The 21,502-nt window shown below is 37.4% G+C and overlaps 1 protein-coding gene across 1 annotated transcript in view; it reads left to right on the top strand.

Moving 5' to 3' along the window:
- Positions 1-21,502, top strand: part of BBS9 (Bardet-Biedl syndrome 9) — a 469,654-nt gene that overhangs the window by 101,694 nt on the left and 346,458 nt on the right. The window contains exon 6 of the mRNA XM_052638544.1: positions 16,900-17,074. Coding sequence (XP_052494504.1) covers positions 16,900-17,074 — 175 coding nt within the window. The remainder of the gene's footprint in view (positions 1-16,899; positions 17,075-21,502) is intronic.

Below are 21,502 nucleotides of genomic sequence, written 5' to 3'. Positions count from 1 at the left end.
GAAGTCTGGGAATTCAATGTTATATTGACAGTTATTTTTCCTCCTCCACAAAAGATCATATTCTGCTCTGTTCTGGGAAACATTGATGTTAAAAAGTCATCTCTTAGCCTAGCTGTTATTCTTTTGCTGGTTTATCAGTCTTTTCTCTATTGCTTTTAAAAAATTCCTTTTCTCTTTGGTGTTCTGCGGTTTCTCTGTCAGGCATCTAAGGGAGGATTTATTTTTACTTATCCTATTTGCAATTTATTTGGCTTAAACCTAGATCTTAGGATTGATGCTTTTCAACAATTCTGGAAAATCTTCAGCTGTTATTTCTTTGAATATTGCCTCTTTCAAATTCTTTTCATTGTCTCATAATGAAAACCCAATTAGATACATTAGACCATCTTATGTTATTGTTCATGTCTCTCTCTCTGTCTCTCTTTTTGTTTTTTTGATAATTTTATTATTTTTCACTGTGCTGGGTGTAGTAATTTTATTCTTTGTTGATAATTTCAGTGAATGAAGTCTTTACAGTTCCGATGCTGCTTTCTAGTATTTTTGCTGTCTCTTGCTCATATTGCCTCCTGTTCCTTGTACATTGGGATTTTTGCCTGTGAAGTCATATTCTTGGAACTCTATCCATGGGAATGATTGGTGTGTTCCTTCAAAGATTTGAGTTTTCTTTTGTCAGCGGCTTGGTGGTGCTTTTCACCCAGGATCACTTTATACTGACTTCACAGATTGAAGCTTCTTGGGCAAGTCAATAGAGTGAATTTGGTCTGAAAACCCACATTGAAATCAGCTTGGGGTTTGTGAATTCTTAGGAGAGAATGTTCTCCTTCATCTTGATCCAAGTTTTGAGATATGCATTTTACTTTCTCTTGGGCGTGTGTGTGTGTGGGGGGGGAGGTGGGGGTCGGTGGGTGGGGTGATGCTATTTCTAAGTTCTCCTTACTGTAAGAGTAAAGCCCTTTGTGGTCTTAGCTTTATACTAGGGGGAGAAAGATAATATTCGGGCTCAATTGGATTTCCTACGTAGAGTGGGCCCCACTGTTTTTCTTCTTTACCATATGACATTTTGAGACTATGACAACTGATGATGAGGGAGATGGTTTAGGAGAATCCCCAGGGGCTCTGTTTACCTTTGTGCTTCTCACTTTCACTTAGTGTTTGGCTCCGGAATTTTATTTACCATTTTTAAGGGAAGGCAGCATATTGATATACTCAAAAATACTGCTTTTAAGAAACATTTTACTCTGTAATTTTATTGGGAGAATGAGGGTTTTATCTGCTGTTCTCATCTACTTATTTTATAATTTGTTTAGTTTTATTTGCCTCTTCAAGCAATCCTTTTAGAAATAAGACAAGAATAAATAAATTACAGTGAGGAATTCACCAAGAGGCTATATTGAGTTTTGTCTGCCAAAGTGAGATCTTTACCATTTTATCTTTAAATCTGATGTGATTTATCAGCATGTGCATGTGTGTGTGCTCAGTCGTGTCTACTCTTTGTGACCTCGTGGACTGTAGCCTGCCAAGCTGCTCTGTCCATGGAGTTTTCCAAGCAAGAATACTCTAGCGGGTTGCCATTTCTTACTCCAGGGGATCTTCCTGACTCAGGGATTGAACCGGAGTCTCCTGCATTGGCAGGCAGATTCTTTACCAGTGTGCCACCTGGGAATCCCCATTTATAAGCACCCTGAATGTATTTGTGATATTTGGCTATGTTAAATTTGAAATCAGAAAAGAATTTTCAGATTGTCATTAGAGTATCTATTTTATGCATAGTTTTCAGTCAGAGAAGCAGACTAAGAATTAGGCTTGAATTCTGGCTTGGCTGCTTACTGGTTGTGTGTCCTTAACAAACCGTTGAACCTTCCTGAGCCTTAGGTCTCTCTGCAGTCTAATAAGAATGATAGTTCTTGATCTTCCCAAGTTACAGAATAGTTGCTAGAGATGGATGTGTTAATAATATATGGGCCAGTGCTTATAACCTGCTATTGTTAATTTTGAATTCTTTGATTTACTTAATCTCATGAGATTTCTAGGAGAGAAGGTTGTCACTGAGTTCAGAAATTGTTACTATGCAATCTCTTGAAACCCACCTCAGTTCTTTCAGTTCAGTTCAGTTCAGTTCAGTTGCTCAGTCGTGTCTGACTCTTTGCGACCCCATGAATCACAGCACGCCAGGCCTCCCTGTCCATCACCAACTCCTGGAGTTCACTCAGACTCACGTCCATCGAGTCGGTGATGCCATCCAGCCATCTCATCCTCTGTCGTCCCCTTTTCCTCCTGCCCCCAATCCCTCCCAGCATCAGAGTCTTTTCCAAAGAGTCAACTCTTAGCTTCTTTAATTTCCTCTTTGTATGACATTCTAGCTCAGTGAACCCTTAGAGCATGGAAGAGACAGCAAGAAATTTGAAAGCCAGTTTAGAAAGATCTATTGAAATACATATGGAGTGTTGCCTCGTTATACCTGTCTTTCACATTTGTGTCAGATGGAGATATATTTCAGTGTTTTAGGATATAAAGTAAAACTAGTCTTTGATAGAGAATAGTAAAAGCCTGTGTGATATCCAGTCAGTGGCAAAATTTTTGAAAAGTTGATTGCTGTTTGATAGGATTAGATTCTTTGTCTATTTGTCAGCAGAGGGAGCCTTTGCCTCACTTTTTGATTCTAGAAACCCGATAGTGGTAAATTTGTAAAGAACCAACCTATTATGAAAAATGCTTGTTTCTTATCTAACTTAGGTCTCAATAGGTTTTAAACCAGTTTTTCCTTTCTTCTTATAAAGCAGAAACTTTTGATGCTTGTTTTCCGAGTTTTTTTTTTTTTTTAATTACTAGTGGTATATAAGTGCTAATATGGGGAGTTCTTTAAAAGTGGTTCATGCTGGGATAAGCTAATGGCTCTCAAATGCTATGCCCCATTTAAGTTTTAAATGGTCTTAGGGTCTTAGGGTAATGAAGAAAAATTAAATAATTAGTAAATTTTTCATAAAGCTAAAATTTGTACAATTAAAGGACTATGCTTTAGTACTGACATTTTGTACTTCGTACTTATTTATTTTACATTGTCTATATAGATAATGTTGGTGGTGATAGTCTATTTTTTAAAAAATAAATCTCCTTATCGGGCAGTTTACAACCTATGATATTCCCCAATAGTTTCTGAAATGTTATACATCGGTGAGGTTCAAGAGCCTCGGATCACTGCTTTAACAAGGACTTTAGCAAATAAAGATTGGAACTTCTGAACTGAACCATTTCTAACATCCTGGTTACTTTTGGTTCTAACTTTTCCCTGAGATGTTTACTTCCCTTTTACACTTAAGGAGAGAGACTTAATGACTAAACTACTGTATCTGATATTCAAGATACAAGTGTAGGTACTAGGGATAGTTGGTTTATTTTTTTTTAAATGTGCTAAATTTGGAATTAAGATTGGCATGCATTCCTACCATGTTCCAGATCCTAAACTGGGTAGTTTGCATATGTTCCCTTCTTTAGTCTTTACAGCAACCCAGTGGGTTATAGAGATTGTAATAAGGTTTATTTTGCATGTGAAGAAACAGAGAAATTAAAGTAGCCAAAGTTACATATCTAGAATGTGTCAGAGCAGGGTTTAGAACATGACCATGTGGTCTTTTTGATTCAAAATCATTGCTCTTTCCACTATGTATTTTCCACTACTTTGTACTATATTTGTTACTTTCCCCATGTTTACTCAATTTGTTCTTTTATGATATACCATCTTGATCTAAGAGCAAGAAATACTTGAAGAGTATCCTGTTTAATGGGGCTTCCCAGGTAGCTCAGATGGTAAAGAATCTACCTGCAACTCAGGAGACCTGGGTTCGATCAGGTCAGGAAGATCCCCTGGAGGAGGGCATGGCAACCCACTCCAGTATTCTTGCCTGGAGAATCCCACGGACAGAGGAGCCTGGCGGGCTACAGTCCATGAGTTGCAAAGTGTTGGACATGACTGAGTGACTAAGCAGCAGCAGCAGCAGCCCAGCTGGCTCAGTGGTAAAGAATCCGCTTGTAATGCAGGAGACGTGAGTTTGATCCTTGGGTTGGAAAGATTCCTTGAAGAAGGAAATGGCAACCTGCTCTAATATTTTTGCCTGGGAAATCCTATGGACAGAGGAGCCTGGCGGGCTACAGTCCACAAGGTCACAAAGAGTCAGACATGACTGAATGACTGGGCAAGCATGCATCCTGGTTAGTACCCTTTTTTGGGGTACTTTTTCTATGGTGATAATTGTTTGTTTCATATTACCCAGAGAAAGAATTTATTCAGTGCTCTAATAATTACTAAAGCTTTTGGGCTTAATCAGTGTATGGTTTTGAAGTTAGAGTTTTATAAAATACTGATGGATTTAAAGATCGTTCTTTTTCTTTTGTATCCTCTTTGGGCTGCCACAGTTTATTCTTTATGGTTAAGTGATTTCCCTTCCCATGCATATATTTTCCTTTTGCTGTCCTCCCCCACCCCACCTGTATCTTCTGTGTCTTTCTATTAGGCTTTTATCTTTCTTAAAAGCAGTGTTATCCTTAATCTTTTCCCCCTCTGCTTAGTATTTCCTAGTGTCTCTAACGTTGTGCATGTAGTAAATACTTTGTCTTTTGGCATAATACTAAGTGCTGAAATAATTTAGAATTTAGTTTCTTAAGTGTCATGTGTGAAAACTAATCGTTTCAGGGCCTTTTTCATACCACATTTACTTTGCTGCTGTTTATTCATTCAACAAATGTTTATTGACTTCTATGTACTGGGGACTATTTGGGGTAGAAAAGTATGGTGAATACAGCGTGATGCCGGGCTTTCATGTGACTATGAAAATATTGTCAGATATCTTGGCCTACTTGATGATCACTAGCATGCTGTATCTAGTACTACAGTTTGACATGGTTTTCTGTTTTCATGAGGATTCAGTTGACTTGAACAGGTGTTTTTGGAGTACCACCTTATAAGGGACTATACTCAATACTGTGAGCTAGACAATGAAAACAAAATTGACTTACCTTCAAGGCCATTATTATTCATTTATGGAAGTTGAGGAGGGGAGAGAGATATGCCAAATTTAGCTGTATTGCCAGGAAAAAGTATTGTCAGTAATAACAGGCAGTGATGCAGAATATACTAAGAAAGAAAAGAAGGAGAATGGATTATTTATGCCTGAAGGGGATTGGAGAAAGCTTCAAAGTGGTGGAGTTGGATCCTGGGGATGGAGGACATCTAGAAGGATTTTATGAGGTTAAGATGGGGGAATGGTATCTGAGGTGCATTGGACTTACAGTAACAAACACATAAGGGCCTTTGGACAAGCTTATGTTACCTGAGAACCCCATGTTACCTGAAGTATTTGGTGGTTGGGACTGGATGAGAGGGAGTAGTTAGAGTTCATTTAGCAGATACATCGAAGAGTTCTTTGGATATCCTACTTATTAATTTCTACTTATTTCTGAAGATGCTGGTGTACTTTTGAATTTTTTGAGTTGGTTGATAACATGATTGCATCTGTATATTAAGATGATTACTTTGGTGTATTTGTTTTTATGACTTTAATTCAGGATATGATATTTTAACTGCTTCTTTTAGGAGAGTCCAAGGACATTTAATAGACCAAACAGTGGTTAAGTGGCACATCGAACCTTGTGATAAGAATTGACAGTTCAAGAAATTCAAAGTCCTTGTTGTCAGTATCCCCAGTTCATTTTGATTTGCCTTTTAAATTGTATGAGTTTAGGTGAAGTTGAACCTCAGCTAAGAATCTCCTGGCATTATTTTTTTCACAACCTAATTTAATTGGCTATAATGAATTCAGGGATGTAGACTTTTAATACACTGATGATTTTAGGATTGAGAGTTAACAATATACAAAAAGCAAATATTTAGCTTTTGAAGTTATTTCTTTATGGGACTGATAATATTTGCAAATAAAGAAGTATTTATACAAAATATGTAAATTTTTTTCTTTTTAGAATATTTTTGGGGCAAGAGTTTTCTGGATTTCTTATCATGGCTAGTTATTACCTTGAGAAATTTATCTCACTTTCAAACCAGTTATTAAAAAAAAATAGATCCTCAACCCTCACTGTTTAAGAATTTTCCTTTCGGATGAGAGACAAGAAAGGAATGCTAATAAATAATGGGCTCTGCTGTATGATATAATCTATCTTGTCTTTCTTATGTCATCCTGCAAAAAACATCAATAAAAGAGAGGCAGGGTGGGGTTCGGGGAAGAATTTGGGTATGTGTGTGTTGGGGGAGGGAACAGAGGCAGGGGCAGCTCATTGACAGAGAGGGCTTTCAGACACACTCATAATGTACTTCTTTAGAGATTTCAGTCGTGACCATGTTAGAGAAATTGCCGTTTTGAGGAAAGTAAGTTTAAAATAGACAGAAAATCATGTTGGATAGACAGAAACGCACACAGACCTAGGTTTTGAGAGGTTTTCCATAGTTCTTGAAGTCTTAAAAAAACCCTTTGCTTTGGCAGAAAGGGGGAAGTTCTGATTTGGTGTGTGCTCCTTCCCACATTAAATTTTATCCTTTTTGGTCTGAAGGATTTTTTTCCTTCCAATTTTAAATTATTCACATAATTTGGTCTGTAAGAAACTAGTGATCCAGTAACATTAATTACTTACCATTTATTGAAAGCTTACCAGGTACCAGCCAGTATGGTTTTTTTTTTTTTTTTTTTTGTATTTTGTCCTGACTATAGCATCATACAATCTTCTCCTATACAACTGCTTTGCAGACGAGGAAACCTGCTAGAGCTTTCAGGGCTGAAATAAGTTTGCGGCAAATCTGGGCTTCAGTTGTGGCTTTGCCATCAGTTCTGATGAGAATGCCTGCCATCTTCATCAGCAGTGTCTCCCACCACTCAACACCCTCCCTCAGTGTTTACTGACCTTATTCCTCTTTAAACATGGCTCTTTTCTAATCCTGTAATCCAAGACTTTGAATGATGTGCTTTCTGCTTTTGCTTTCCTGAATGTCTGGCAAACTCTTTCTCAGCCTGCAAAACCCAAGTGTTATTTCTGTTCTGAAGCTTTTCTTAATTTTTCCAGATACTGTTAATCATACTTCTGTACATAATCTTTTAAATTATTTTAGTATGCCTCTGTTCTCACATTATTATAACTCCCATATTCTGAGAGTAGCAACTGTCTCTCCTAGCACATGCTAGGTACAGTGAATGTTTGTGGAATTTGTTCAATGAATGTGAATTCTGGAAAGTATTATCAAACCTTTCATGATCATTGCATCTGACAATGTAATTCACCCAATATTTTGTGGATGCAAGTGATAATATAATGTTTAGGACCTCCTTTTAAACTCTAACACTGCATTCATATTGAATCTGTCACATGTAATGCTAATTTAATGAATGGTCATAATTTCTTCATAATATGTTATTAACCCTGTTCACAATTTGGGGGGGGGTGGAAATTGTAATAAATAACTTGGTGGAACACACACTAGTGGTCTTTGTAAGCCTATTAAAGTTCCTATTAAAAAAGACACATTAAAATGTCAAAAGGTAAGTTCCTAGGAAGAGTTAGTATGTAGTCCCAATTTTTATTTTTTTGAGTCTTAAAGTAATTACTCTCAATGAAGTTATTTATTGGGGTAACACTTGAATAATAGTTGAGAATTTGTATAATTTTTCCCTGGTACATACTTAAAAATGTTAGCCATTTAGCTCAACACATGTATCCTATTTATTGATTTCCCCTGTTTTCTTAGGGCTTTAAGAATTGATATTTAATGGCAAGTTTACAATCTTGCAGGCTGTAGAAATCCACCTACCATTTGTTTTTAAGTCAGTATCTGTTGAAATCCTACTTTGAACATTTTTCCATCCTTGCTCACAGCAAGCATGTTATATCGTATTTGAGTTAAGTTTGCATAAAGATTAATAAGTTAGCGTTTCAGTTTTTCTGTAACAACAACAAAACCTTTTTCCCTGCATGCATAAGGCAAGCGAGCGGAAGTTCCACAGACTTTTGGACTCTTCTGTTCGTATGCATCAGTCTCTTGATGTTTCCTGTCTGCCTTTTGGACTACCTATACAGCTGTTTTTCATGTGTTTTTCAGACTTGGAGAAGGACCAAGTATTTTTGACAGCTGCATGCTGAACTGCAGTATACACTTGGCCACAGGTCACGTTTGCATTTCTTCACTTGTATTTTTCCTTAGTGTGTAAAAGAAATATGAGCATAGAGAGATTCAGAAAGCGTGTAGCATGCTGAGTGATGGTAGTCTCCTTTCATGTATGCCCCTGCGCTTACTCTGCTACATAGATGCCACAGGAAGACAAAGACGGCCGAAAAATGGAGGAAACGGTATTCAGAACTACCCTCTTGGGCCCCTTGTTGCTATAATAATGAATGATGGAAAATGCTCCGGGTCATGCATGGTGGAAGGAACCGAGACGTGTGCACGCACGCAGAGACACACGCGCACACACACACACAGGGCTACAGACCATTTTAGTGAGTGGGCTATCATTTAGTAGAATTATAACTGTTAAACTAGCAGGCAATCAAGATATAATTGATTACCAATTTATGCATCATGTTGAAGCTTTGACTGGATGATATTTTATCACCAGGAAATGGGATACACTTTTTAATAAATATTCGTTTCATGAAGTTGCCATAATGGAACTTTCTTGTTTTCACTCACCCATCCCCACAGTCACAGAATTTTTTCTTTGTCTTTGGAAATGAAAAATACTGATTTCCAAAATTCTTTCAAAATGATTTTGCTAGGTCTTTTTTCAGTTTGTCCCTAGATCTTGCAATTAGTATTTCAAATCACAATGCTTATTTTTCTCTCATCGTGGTTAAGATTAATGAGACAAACATCAGATTTTAAATTCTGATGAAATCTCCAAACCTTCCTAATTATTTCAACTTTAAAAGATATTTCCCCTGTATTGTTCGGCAATGCTTTTTGAGGAAGCATCACTTAGATATTGTCATCTTTTCAGTCAGTTGCTTTTACATTTCATGCCCTATTGGTAAAACTTGATCCATTCCATTATATCAAATCTAGCTGCCTCTGTATCTTTTCCTAATATGTTCTTCTTTCTCTTGCAGAAATTTCCTCTGCTTTTCCCTTTGATTGCTTTTCATTCCACCTGTCCTCAGTCTAGGCGTTCTCAGTTGAGAGGTGGGATACATCCTGCCTCTATCATGAAACCTTTCACAGGAAACTCACCCTAATGAAGTTCTTTGTACTTAGTCTGTTTCACATCATTAAGATTGTGTTTGTTAGCATACATTATTTTTTAAAAATGGATCTAGTGTGCTATAATGGAGTCAGATTCTGGTTTGAGTATTGTCATTTTTTAATTTGGCATTAGACGAATTATTTAAGCTCTGTGGTTTTCAGTCTTCTCATGTGTGAAATGAGACTATTGTTAGTAAAGCATGTAGCTATATGCTGGGCAAATGTTTAGCACAAAGGTGGGAATATAACAGGTGCTCAGTAAATGGCAGTAGTAATTTGCTGTTCTGTGTTTCTTACAGCTCCTAGTATAATACTGAGCATGTGGTAAAGGCTGAGTATGGTTCATGGCTAGGTCATTTAAATAGCTCCTGAAATCCCATCGCTTTTATAAGGCTTCCTGTTGGCTGAGTATTAGAACTACAAAACTTTCATGACTTCTCTAGACTGTTCTTTTTTTTCCCATTATCTGTAAGGGGAGCCTTTGGTATGTTTTCTGAAGTGACTTCCAAAACGGTGATTGGAAGGAATTATTTATTTATTTTTGAGTAATGTTTTGGATTGATCCCTACATTCTTCTGAACGTCAGTGGCCAGGATTGTAATAAATAAAGCATTTTTCATGTACTTAAAATGCAGTATGTGAAACACATAGAATAGAGTCTCAGCTAATCTGAGCTGCAGATGAATAAATTATTCTGCCTAGCTTACTTCAGCTCAACAGATGTTTATTAATGTATATCCCATGTGCCAGGCATTTTCTAATTGTTGGATTTACAAAGATGAGTAAGGTTTACCTTCCTGCCTTTGAGTTTAACCTAGAGTTACTGAGAGACACAAAAACAGATCATTTCAGTCAGTCACTAGTTGTGAGATGAAGGTAGGGGTGGGGCTCTCTGGGATCACAGTTGGAGGGTAATTGAAGGGAAAGAGAAGGTTTCTGGGAAGACACGAGCTTCAGCCTGTGATGTCTCTCAGAGGACAAATGGTTTGATCCACTTGGCTCAGGGACAGAGACCCAACTCAGCTTCAATATTCATGAGAATTTATTACCTGTTAAGTTCATGAAAAGGTTTGACTCCAAGTGAGACTTGATGCACTAGCTCAAACAGTTAAGACCTGATCTCTTAACTGCACCCTTGTAAAAGTCAAATGGCTTCTGTGACTGCAGAGCTTATCTGCCTCACATGTGACTCCCCGGGGGGAAGAGTAGGGTTTTCTTTAGTTTCAACTCAGTTTAGGGATTTAGTTTCTTTCATTGGCTGTAAATTATAACCATCCTTTAACCAATCACTGTAACTAGTGGGATACTAATTAGTTTACATAAGTCAGGGCCTACCTATCCTCAAGTTTAGAATGAAGTCAGTCTCATTCAAGCTTTGTGGCTAAAGATGGGAGGAGAGGGGAATGGATGACCAGGATGCATCCAGTATATATTCACTATCCCAGAGGAAGAAACTTGTGAGGTTTCTTTTTTTTTTTTTGGAGAGGTAATAATATAAGCAAAAGCAAGGAAGTGTACACCAACATGATGTGCGTGGGAGACAGCAAGTATTTAAATATTAATACAGCATGTAGTGTGAAACTTAGAGAATAATTATAAAAATAATAATGTGATGCAGTATTTACCCCCTGCTGGATCTTCTGATTTTCATACATTGCTTAATTTAATTCTCACAACACCTAACTAGGTAGGTACATCATCTTGTAGATTAGTACTGGGTACTAGGTAGGTGCATCATCTTGTAGATAAGGAATTTGAGCCCAAAGTAACAGCTAATAATTGGTTGAGCTGGACTAAACTCAGATTATCTGACTCTAGAGGCAGCTCACGGGGACATGACAGTATAGTACTTTCCTCTGTATTGCTAGAGTTTCAGCAAAGAAAACTTCATATATCATGCTAAGCAGCCAAGCTTTCTCTGGGGCTCAAGTTGTCTTCAAGCTCTAGGTCTGTTGTAGCATGTGAAAACAGTGGTTCTCAAACTCAATCGTGCATCAGATAGCCTCTTGTTGTTGCTTAGTCACTAAGTTGTGTCCAACACTCTTTGGATCCCATGGACCGTAGCCTGCCAGGCTGTTCTGTCAATGGGATTGTCCAGGCAAGAATACTGGAATGGGTTGCCGTTTCCTTCTCCTGGGCATCTTCCTGACCCAGGGATCGAATCCATGTCTCCTGCATTGACAGGTGGATTCTTTACTACTAAGTTACTAGTGAATACTGAAACAACCTCTAGGGGCTTGTTAAAACCTAGACTTTTGGGGCCCTAACATCAGAGTTTCTGATTCCATAGATTTAGAGTGGGACTTTAGGATTTGCATTTCTAAGTATTTCCTTAGACAATACTGATGCTGGTGGCCACAATTTGAGGAGCGCTTCTTTGAGGTCTTTGGAAGGCTTTGGTTCAGTGACATTCAACATATTGAAATGCACTTAAATTTTACTGGTACTTTTACTTGGAGGTATGCATGTCTTGATCTCACATTATTTAATAATACAGAGACCATTTTTTGGTTACAGTAGTATCCTCCCCCATAGGTCAATGAAACAGTGTGTTTCATTGATTGGATTTCTTCTGTCTCTGATTCTTGACTTACTAAGATTAAATGTATTGCTCTCCTCCTAGGTCCTGCTCAACTTGCCAGTGCTCACTATTCTCCCTGATGGTTAAAAAAAGTACATTTGTATACAAAAGGGATATATTGGAACACTTTGTGTACATTTTTATTGTGAAAAATATAAATATCAGAATAACATGAGTCTCCATATTAACACCATTTACAGTCAACAGTTGTAAATGTTTAACATATACATGTATACACACTTTTTTAATGAATGATTTGAAAGCAAATTACAGATCTTGTGCCACTTCACTCATAACTGTTGCAACACATATTTAATGAGAGCATTCTCTTATGTAATCATACCATGATCACACTTAAGAAAATTAACAGTGGTACCTACTGTTATCTAACATGCATTCATGTTCCAATTTCCCCACTTGTTCCAATGTCTTGTATATCTGGTTGTGTTTTGGTGCCAGAGTCTAATCAAGTGAAATTAAATTTTAAGAGTCAGCAAAGCTGGGTGGGTCTTTATGCTCAGATAAGTTCTGTGTTATTTAAGATACAAATTTGGTTGCTTTAATAAAGACCCAACTTAATTAAGGAAGATGTTTATTTCTGTCAAATTTGATCACTTAGAGATGAAGTGGTCCAGGACTGAAAGGCAGCTCTTTTGCTTTCAATATGTGGCTTGTATCTCTGAGGCAAGGATAGCTGTTCCAGCACTATCATCATGCTGGGAAGAGAGGAAAAGAGTGTATACTCATTCCTTTTAAGGGTATACCTGGCTGGTGCACATATCACCTTGCTCCTGTCTCATTGGCAAGAAAGTAATCATATGATATATCTGTTATACAGGCCTGGAGATATAGGCTTTAATTCTGTCTGGATGTCTATGTGTCTAGAGGTCAAGTACATATAGCATCCATACAAACTCATACCCTATGGTTTGAAAACTTTAATATAATTAGTAGATAAAGAATAGATAAAAAAACTTAAAACAGTGACTGAAAAGCCTACTACGCATTATAAAATAATTTGAGCATTGAGGGAATACTCTTCAAAACAGCATTAACAGGAACAATCTCTTTTTCTGTAGATGCCAGAGTGAATCAGATGTGTGTTTAGTGAACATATGCTAAGACAATATTCAACCTGAAACGTTTCTCAGACTATTTAAAATGGTTGAATTTATTGAATCAATCAAGATGGGGTGGAGTATGTTGCAGTAATAAGCACTCAAAATCACCGTTTGTTTTCTCTTAAAAACACTCCTTTGGCAACACATTTTTCTTTTTAAAAATTGCCCTTGTTTCCATAATCAGATACAGTAATAAGATCTCCATCAATTTCTATATAATTTCATTTGTTTTTGAGTAAAATATTCTTTAAATTTCAACATTTAGGTATATATACTATATTGACCCTGTTTAGTCGCTCAGTCGTGTCCAACTCTTTGCGACCCCATGGACTGTAGCCCGCCAGGCTCCTCTGTCCATGGAATTCTTCAGGCAAGAATAGCACAATGGGTTGCCATGCCCTTCTCCAGTATTGACCCTGATATCAAGGTAATATGAAATAGTTACTATAGGACTTACTGTACACAGTAGGTATGAGTTAGAGATGACAGATTAATTAGAAGACTGACCTTTTGTTTATTCCCTTTGAGTAACTTGATTTTCCTTTGACAGAATTCTTCCCTTTGTGATATTTAGACAATAGTATATAGTAATCACACTAGCAGATGAAAAGTTATAGTCACTGGATCTTTCTCAGATTAGAGATACTATCAATTCAGTTGCTCAGTTGTGTCCAGTTCTTTGTGACCCCATGAACTGCAGCATGCTAGGCTTCCCTGTCCATTACCAACTCCAAGAGCTTGCTCAAACTCACGTCCATCGAGTCAGTGATGCCATTCAACCATATTATCCTCTGTTGTCCCCTTTGCCTTCTGCTTTCAATCTTTCCTAGCAACAGGGTCTTTGCCAGTGAGTCAGTTCTTCACATCAGGTGGCCAAAGTATTGGAGTTTCAGCTTCAGCATCCGTCCTTCCAATGAATATTCAGGACTGATCTCCTTTAGGATGGACTGGTTGGATCTCCTTGCAGTCCAAGGGACTCTCAGGAGTCTTCTCCAACACCACAGTTCCAAAGCATTAATTCTTCAGTGCTCAGTTTTCTTTATAGTCCAACTTTCATATCCATACATGACTACTGGAAAAACCATAGCCTTGACTAGACAGACCTTTGTTGGCAAAGTAATGTCTCTGCTTTTTAATGTGCTGTCTAGGTTGGTCATAGCTTTTCTTCCAAGGAGCAAGTGTCTTTTAATTTCATGGCTACAGTCACCATCTGCAGTGATTTTGGAGCCCAAGAAAATAAAGTCTGCCAGTGTTTCCATTGTTTCCGCATCTATTTGTCATGAAGTGATGGGACTAGATGCCATGATCTTAGTTTTCTGAATGTTGAGTTTTAAGCCAACTTTTTCACTCTCATCAAGAGACTGTTTAATTCTTCTTTGCTTTCTGCTGTAAAGGTGGTGTCATCTGCATATCTGAGGTTATTGATATTTCTCCTGGCAACTTGATTCCAGCTTGTGCTTCATCCAGCTCTGCATTTTGCATGATGTACTCTGCATATAAGTTAAATAAGCAGAGTGACAATATACAGCCTTGACGTACTCCTTTCCCAATTTGGAGCCAGTCTGTTGTTCCATGTCTGGGTTTAAGTGTTGCTTCTTGACCTGCATACAGATTTTTCAGGAGGCAGGTCAGGTGGTCTGGTATTCCCATCTCTTTCAGAGTTTTCCACAGTTTATTGTGATTTACACAGTCAAAGGCTTTGGTGTAGTCAATAAAGCAGAAATAGATGTTTTTCTGGAACTCTCTTGCTTTTTCCATGATTCAACAGATGTTGGCAATTTAATCTCTGGTTCCTCTGCCTTTTCTAAATCCAGCTTGAACATCTGGAATTTCATGGTTCATGTACTGTTGAAGCCTGGCTTGGAGAATTTTGAGCATTACTTTGCTAGTGTGCGAGATGAGTACAATTGTGAGGTAGTTTGAGCATTCTTTGGCATTGCCTTTCTTTGGTATTGGAATGAAAACTGACCTTTTCTAGTCCTGTGGCCAGTACTGAGTTTTCCAAATTTGCTGGCATACTGAGTGCAGCACTTTTACAGCATCATCTTTTAGGATTTGAAATAACTCAACTGGAATTCCATCACCTCTACTAGCTTTGTTCGGAGTGATGCTTCCTGATCCCCACTTGATTTCACATTCCAGCATGTCTGGCTCTAGGTACGGGATCATGGTTATCTGGATTGTGACGATCTTTATTGTATAGTTCTTCTGTTTATTCTTGCCACCTCTTCTTAATATATTCTGCTTTTGTTAGGTTTCTATACATATGTTAGATATACCATTTCTGTCCTTTATCGAGCCCATCTTTGCATGAAATGTTCCCTTGGTACCTCTAATTTTCTTGAAGAGATCTCTAGTTTTCCCATTCTGTTGTCTTCCTCTAATTCTTTGCATTGATCACTGAGGAAGGCTTTCATATCTCTCCTTGCTTTTCTCTGGAACTCTGCATTCAGATGGGTATATCTTTCCTTGTCTCCTTTGCCTTTAACGTCTCTTCTTTTCTCAGCTATTTGTAAGGCCTCCTGAGACAACCATTTTGCTTTTTTGCATATCTTTTTCTTGGAGATCGTCTTGATTCCTCCCTCCTGTACAATGTCATGAACCTCCGTCCATAGTTCTTCAGGCATTCTGTCTATTGGATCTAATCCCTTGAATCTATTTGTCACTTCCATTGTATAATCATAAGGGATTTGATTTAGGTCTTACCTGAATGGTCTAGTGCGTTTTCCCTACTTTCTTTAGTTTAAGTCTGAATTTGGCAATGAGGAGTTCATGATCTGATCCACAGTCAGCTTCTGATCTTGTTTTTGCTGACTGGATAGACACTGTACTATAGAAATGATCATCACTGTCATCTTCTCAGTGTATTTGAAGAATGGTGAACCTTGTAGTTAATATTTTTACAGACTAATAGTAGAAAACACTTCATAATCTGTTTATAGTTTGGGGGCTTCCTTGGTGGATCAGCTGGTAAAGAATCTGTGATGTGGAAGACCTAAGTTCATTCCCTGGGTTGTGAAGATCGCCTGGAGAAGGGAGCGGCTACCCACTCTAGTATTCTGGCCTGGAGAATTCCATGGACTACATTGTTTAGTCCATGGGGTCGCAGAGTCGAACATAACTGAGCAACTTACAGACTAATGCTGCTGCTGCTGCTAAGTTGCTACAGTTGTGCCCGACTCTGTGTGACCCCATAGATGGCTCCCCCCATCCCTGGGATTCTCCAGGCTAGAATACTGGAGTGGATTCCCATTTCCTTCTCCAAGGCATGCATACATGCTAAGTCGCTTCAGTTGTGTCCGACTCTGTGCGACCCTATGGACAGCAACCCACTAAGCTCCTCTCCCCACGGGATTCTCCAGGCAAGAGTACTGGAGTGGGTTGCCATTTCCTTCTCCCTTACAGACTAATACTTACAGATTAATAGTAGAAAACATTTCAAAATCAGTTGATAGTTTATGACAGTCTATGATTAGTATTATTCAGTATTAATTGTTTTCTCTCCCAACAGGACTCAACACTGATTTGTATAAAACTGGTGCTTAATACATGTCTATGGGTTTGGTGTGCTGTGTTTGACTGATGTTTAAGTCTTGTGAAAATATGGGCTGACATACTATGAAGACGAGAAATAGCCTGGTGAAGAACAGTTTATAGTTCTGATTTTGGAAAAAATAATATCTTGCAGAGTCATGACTGTTCTCAGGGATTATCTTGAGCTAGAAATTTTAGCTCATGTAAATGAAAACAAATATATTTAAAACTATAGACATGAATAATGAAAAAACTGGGAAATGTGTATAGAGTGAAATACAATAATCTTATAGCTTCAGTGGTTTGCATTCTGAGATTTAAGCTGCTCATTTTGCCCCTGGCAGGAAAAACTAACTTTGTGTTGATCAGTGATAAAATCATAGTATTTATAAAACGAATATGTCATTTAATTTCCTTTAATTTTTCTTTAGGTCGTGATTTAATTTGTATCCAGTCTGTGGATGGGATGCTGATGGTGTTTGAGCAGGAAAGCTATGCTTTTGGGAGGTTTCTCCCTGGCTCTCTTTTACCCGGCCCTCTTGCTTACAGTTCCCGAACAGATTCCTTCATTACTGCTTCTTCCTGCCATCAAGTGGAAAGTTACAAGTGAGTATGGATCTTGAATCTTTGGAATCATGATTTTTTTGTGTGTGTGCGTATGCTGCTGACAACAGAGGATGAGATGGTTGGCTGGCATCACCGACTCAATGGACATGAGTTTGGGTAAACTCCAGGAGGTGGTGATGGACAGGGAGGCCTAGCGTGCTGCGATTCATGGGGTTGCAAAGAGTCGGACATGACTGAATGAGCTGAACTGAACTGAACTGATGCTGCTGATCAATTCTTTTCCCCAAAGAGCTTGAATATAGCAAATAAAAAGGAGAGTGATTTTGTTGTTATAATGTAATTGTGGTGACTTTGTGGATATAATTTACATATAAAATATTTATAAGGCTGTATACTACAGAGATTGAGAGGAAGGATTTGGAGAGAGGCACACGTGGATTGAAGTCCTGATTTTGCGACTCTCGGCTGTGTAAGACAGTGGCCTTATCCTGAATGTAAAGAAGATAGCAACATCTATTTCGACGGATTAAGAAGGATTAAGTGTATGTTAAGTTACCATGGGGTGTGTGTGTGTGTGTGTGTGTGCACACGCGCGTGCATGCACACTCAGCAGTGTCCAACTCTTTGCAACCCTATGGACTGTAGCCCACCAGGCTTTTCTGTCCATGGAATTTTCCAGGCAAGGTTACTGGAGCGGGTTGCCATTTTCTTCCCTAGGGGTTCTTCCTAACCCAGAGATGGAACCTGCATCTTTTGCGTCTCCTGCATTGGCAAATGGATTCCTTACCAGTAGAAAATGCTCAATAATTATTGTGATTGTTCCCTGAATTATAAATAATAAAACACAGGGTAAATGAAAAACATTCAGATACAAATACATATATAGAATGATTTTATAACAAAAAAAAGAATATATGTGACATGAGAAGAATACTGGGAAGAAATACAAGTGTTATTATGAATGTTTTTAAAGGAACAGTTCACAGAAGTGAAGTATGATAATGACCCTTTTCACTAGAAATTTTTATCGATTTTGGTGAATTGTGTTTGAGAGAGACCCGTTTTTCTTCTACCAGCTAAGTTTCAGTAAGAATTATGGTTTCTAGTTTTGAGGCTATGCTTTTTGTTGGAAGAGAGAATGGGAAAAAAATGTAGATATCCATTCTGGGAAAAGAAATAGTCTTGGAGAATTATAATATCTTCAGCAACTTTATTTTTGTTATCTTACTGATGGCAGCATTTAGAACTTTAAACATCTAGGCAGCACTTCATTATAGCCTTTCAGTATTGTTTTTGGCCACATGATTTTTCCCAAGGCAGGAAGGAAGTATATAAATTCATCAGGCAACAGCTGTAAATTTTTGCCTCAAGTTTTATTATTGTGTATATTGCAAGTTAACGTAGTTTTCCCTTGATAAGTGACCATCTACGCTTTGAGGATTATTGTTAAGGCAATGAGGATTTAAAACTCTGAAAATAAGCAAATATTTGTGACTAAGCAGAAGTTAACTGATGGAGGTAGTGTATCATTATGTCATATTCCTTCTACAGTGCCTATGGCTCTTGTCCAAAGGAGGTGAATAAGTTGTGGCATTGCTACTGGTGATAAATAAAGCAGTATAATTGTTTTGAGACACTGAAAAAAAATCTGTATAATTCATTCAATCCTGCCAAAACTTAAGCAATATTGAGGAGATCTGGTTTTCAGCTTTCCACCCTAGTTCTTGCCAAATAGTGTGATACTAGCAGTGTTACACTGGGGTCACGATATAAAGATTTGAATGTCCCATGACTTACTCTTTGAAATATGTGGAATTAATATGTAATACTCTTTGAAATATGTAGGAATTAATTTGGTAATAACTCCAGGAGTGATTAGTTTAGGAAGCAATGTGTAGGTTTCTTTAATGTGAAGGTTTAATCTCACAGAAACTCATACTGTTTTAACTGTGGTGATTCTCCAGCATACTGATCTATTAAATTGATCTTCACCTAGAACTAAAAAGTACACACTTTATTTATTATGTGAATCTTTTATAATGGTAAAATGCATGGGATTTGTGATTATTATGAAATGATGACAATCAAGAGGGTTTATAACATTAAGTGCTATATTGTATTTATATACACTTTTAAGTATAATAGGTTAAATGATAATCACAGTTTTAAATGGTAATCACAGGTGTAATTTAGGATGGGAGAAAGCATGAGAACTGTAGTTTTGGTCTTTGGAGGCTTCATTAAATCTATAATCAGTTAATATAAAAGGCTTTTAAGACTTAATTCATCTTCATTTTTGATATTGATCTTTAATTACTTTGAATACAGATAAGTTATGTTCAGATAGGAACTGGAGAAGGCTATGAGTCTCAAACTTTAGTGTACATAAGAATCATCTGGGTCTTCTTTTATAAAATGTATGTTTGCTGATTCTCAAGCTCCAACACTGTAGATCTTGATTTAGTAGGTTTGGGAAAAAGATCCAGAAATCATTACAAATACATGCTCCAGGTGCTTCTAATTCAGGGACACACTTTGAATGTTGTTTTTCTTTGAAAGTGAGAGAATTGCCTTTTTTTTTTTTTTTTTTTTTGGTGGAGAGGGGGCCTATGGCCATTCCCTTGGCCATGTTTTTGCCAACTTGGACCGTCTTTTACTTTTCTCTTTCTTTCCTTGTCAGAATAATTTAGGCAGTAAATCACAATTTGTCTATTTTTTCCCCTCTTACTCAGCTCTTGCTTCGCATTCTGATTAACATTCAGGTCTTTGTATTTTCAGTTGGATTTCTGTTTTTGTTATCTCTAATCTAGACTTTGACGGGCCTTTCTGATGTCTATTCTTTTAAAGTAGATGTTTAACAAGATCTACTTGTTAATGAATGAAGGAATGAAATGTTAATGTTATGTTAACATTATGTTAATGAAATGTTAATGTTAATGTATGAAGGAATGAAAAGTTTATGAGGAAACCTTCTATTTTGTTACTGGAATCTTTCAATGAAAATGATTCTCACTAGCACAATCAAGAATGTTTTAGCTATTGTTGGAATGAACATAGTAATGCTTTGTATCAGAGCTTCCAATTCTAGTAGAATTCTACAGGTTAAATTATCAAAGTTCCCAAATCTGGCACGCTTTCAGGTGACAGCTATTTTTCATTTGAAAATAAATGATTTTGGAGGGTTTACTTTTGTATTTCTGTGACACCTCAATCCATCTTTTAGTTATTTGCTGCTGTTTTTATGATGTGATACAGAAGAGCACTAAATTATATGGTTGAGTTTTGTCATTGGTGCTCTATGGGACCTCTTAAGCATTTGTGACTATTGGTTCAAAAAATACCATGGTTCACCTGGACTTGCTGTATCTGTGATTAGTGCCTTTCTGTTCTGAAAAATATGTATGACAGTCTTTCATGAAATTTTTTTTACATTGGACCTGATTAGTCTTTCAGCACTTTTAATAAGGGAATTTTATTCTTTAGCTTATATCACTGAACACTTGAGTGATAAGAAAAAATATCCAAGTGTTTTATTTCAGAATTTCCAAGTCTGCTTGAAGTTGTTCAGTTCTGAAAATAGATTTCCATGTACATTATTGATCCCAGTTAAGCAAATTTAAGAAAGAATTGTAAAATAAATGCTATTGGAAGTTTGTCATCATCTAAATTTATTGCCAGTTATGTTTAGTAATAAAATCCTCTTCTGAGCTGTCTTCCAGGAAGAGAATTGTTCTGGATTTAGAAATCAGGAGTGAATTTTGGCTGTGTCTCTGCATGTTGTTTTGATGTTAATGAGACCACTTCAGGGGTTCACTTACGCCTCAGATGAAATAATAACTCTCTACAGTTATATAAGAAGCTTCAAACAGCTCAAAAGCTTTGGATTTTTGCAACAACCTCATTAATATCCATATTATCCTCTGGTAGGTTGGTGTCTGCAGGAAATGAACTGCCTATGTTAATTATTGCCTGAGGTTAGATCCATTAGGACTGGTGCATTAGAGCTGGTCCATTAAGACCAGCTCTGGACTGATGTTTTAGTCACCAGTGCACACTATTTCTGTTATCATGAACCAGGAAGACTAAAGGAATCCTATTTGGTCAGAGTGTGAGGTGTAATTATTTGGGAGTTTTGAAGACCTAGGGATATTGAAGGTCATTCTCAGATGGTATTTGCTGCAACTGGCTATGGAATTTTTTAGCATGGTTTTACAAGGTTGAGATCTTCAGCCTGCTGCCGCTTTTTGGGTCTCATTTCCTATGACTTATTCCTCTCTGCCAGGCATCTCTCCTAAGCTCCTGCCGTGGCCTTTGATGTCTCTTTTACTGCTGCATGCCTTTGCATGTGTTGTTTGCTTTGCCATAATGTTTTTTAGTCTTTAACAGCATGATGAGTTTTCACTCTTTCTTCAAAACCTAGCTTTCTCCTCCTTAACTGATACCAAGAACATATATATTTCCTCCACC

This window comes from Budorcas taxicolor, chromosome 4 (genome assembly GCF_023091745.1).
Source record: "Budorcas taxicolor isolate Tak-1 chromosome 4, Takin1.1, whole genome shotgun sequence".
Classification (NCBI taxonomy): Eukaryota; Metazoa; Chordata; class Mammalia; order Artiodactyla; family Bovidae; genus Budorcas; species Budorcas taxicolor.
Note: the sequence above shows the minus strand (reverse complement) of the source record. Positions and strands in the feature narration are given on the sequence as shown.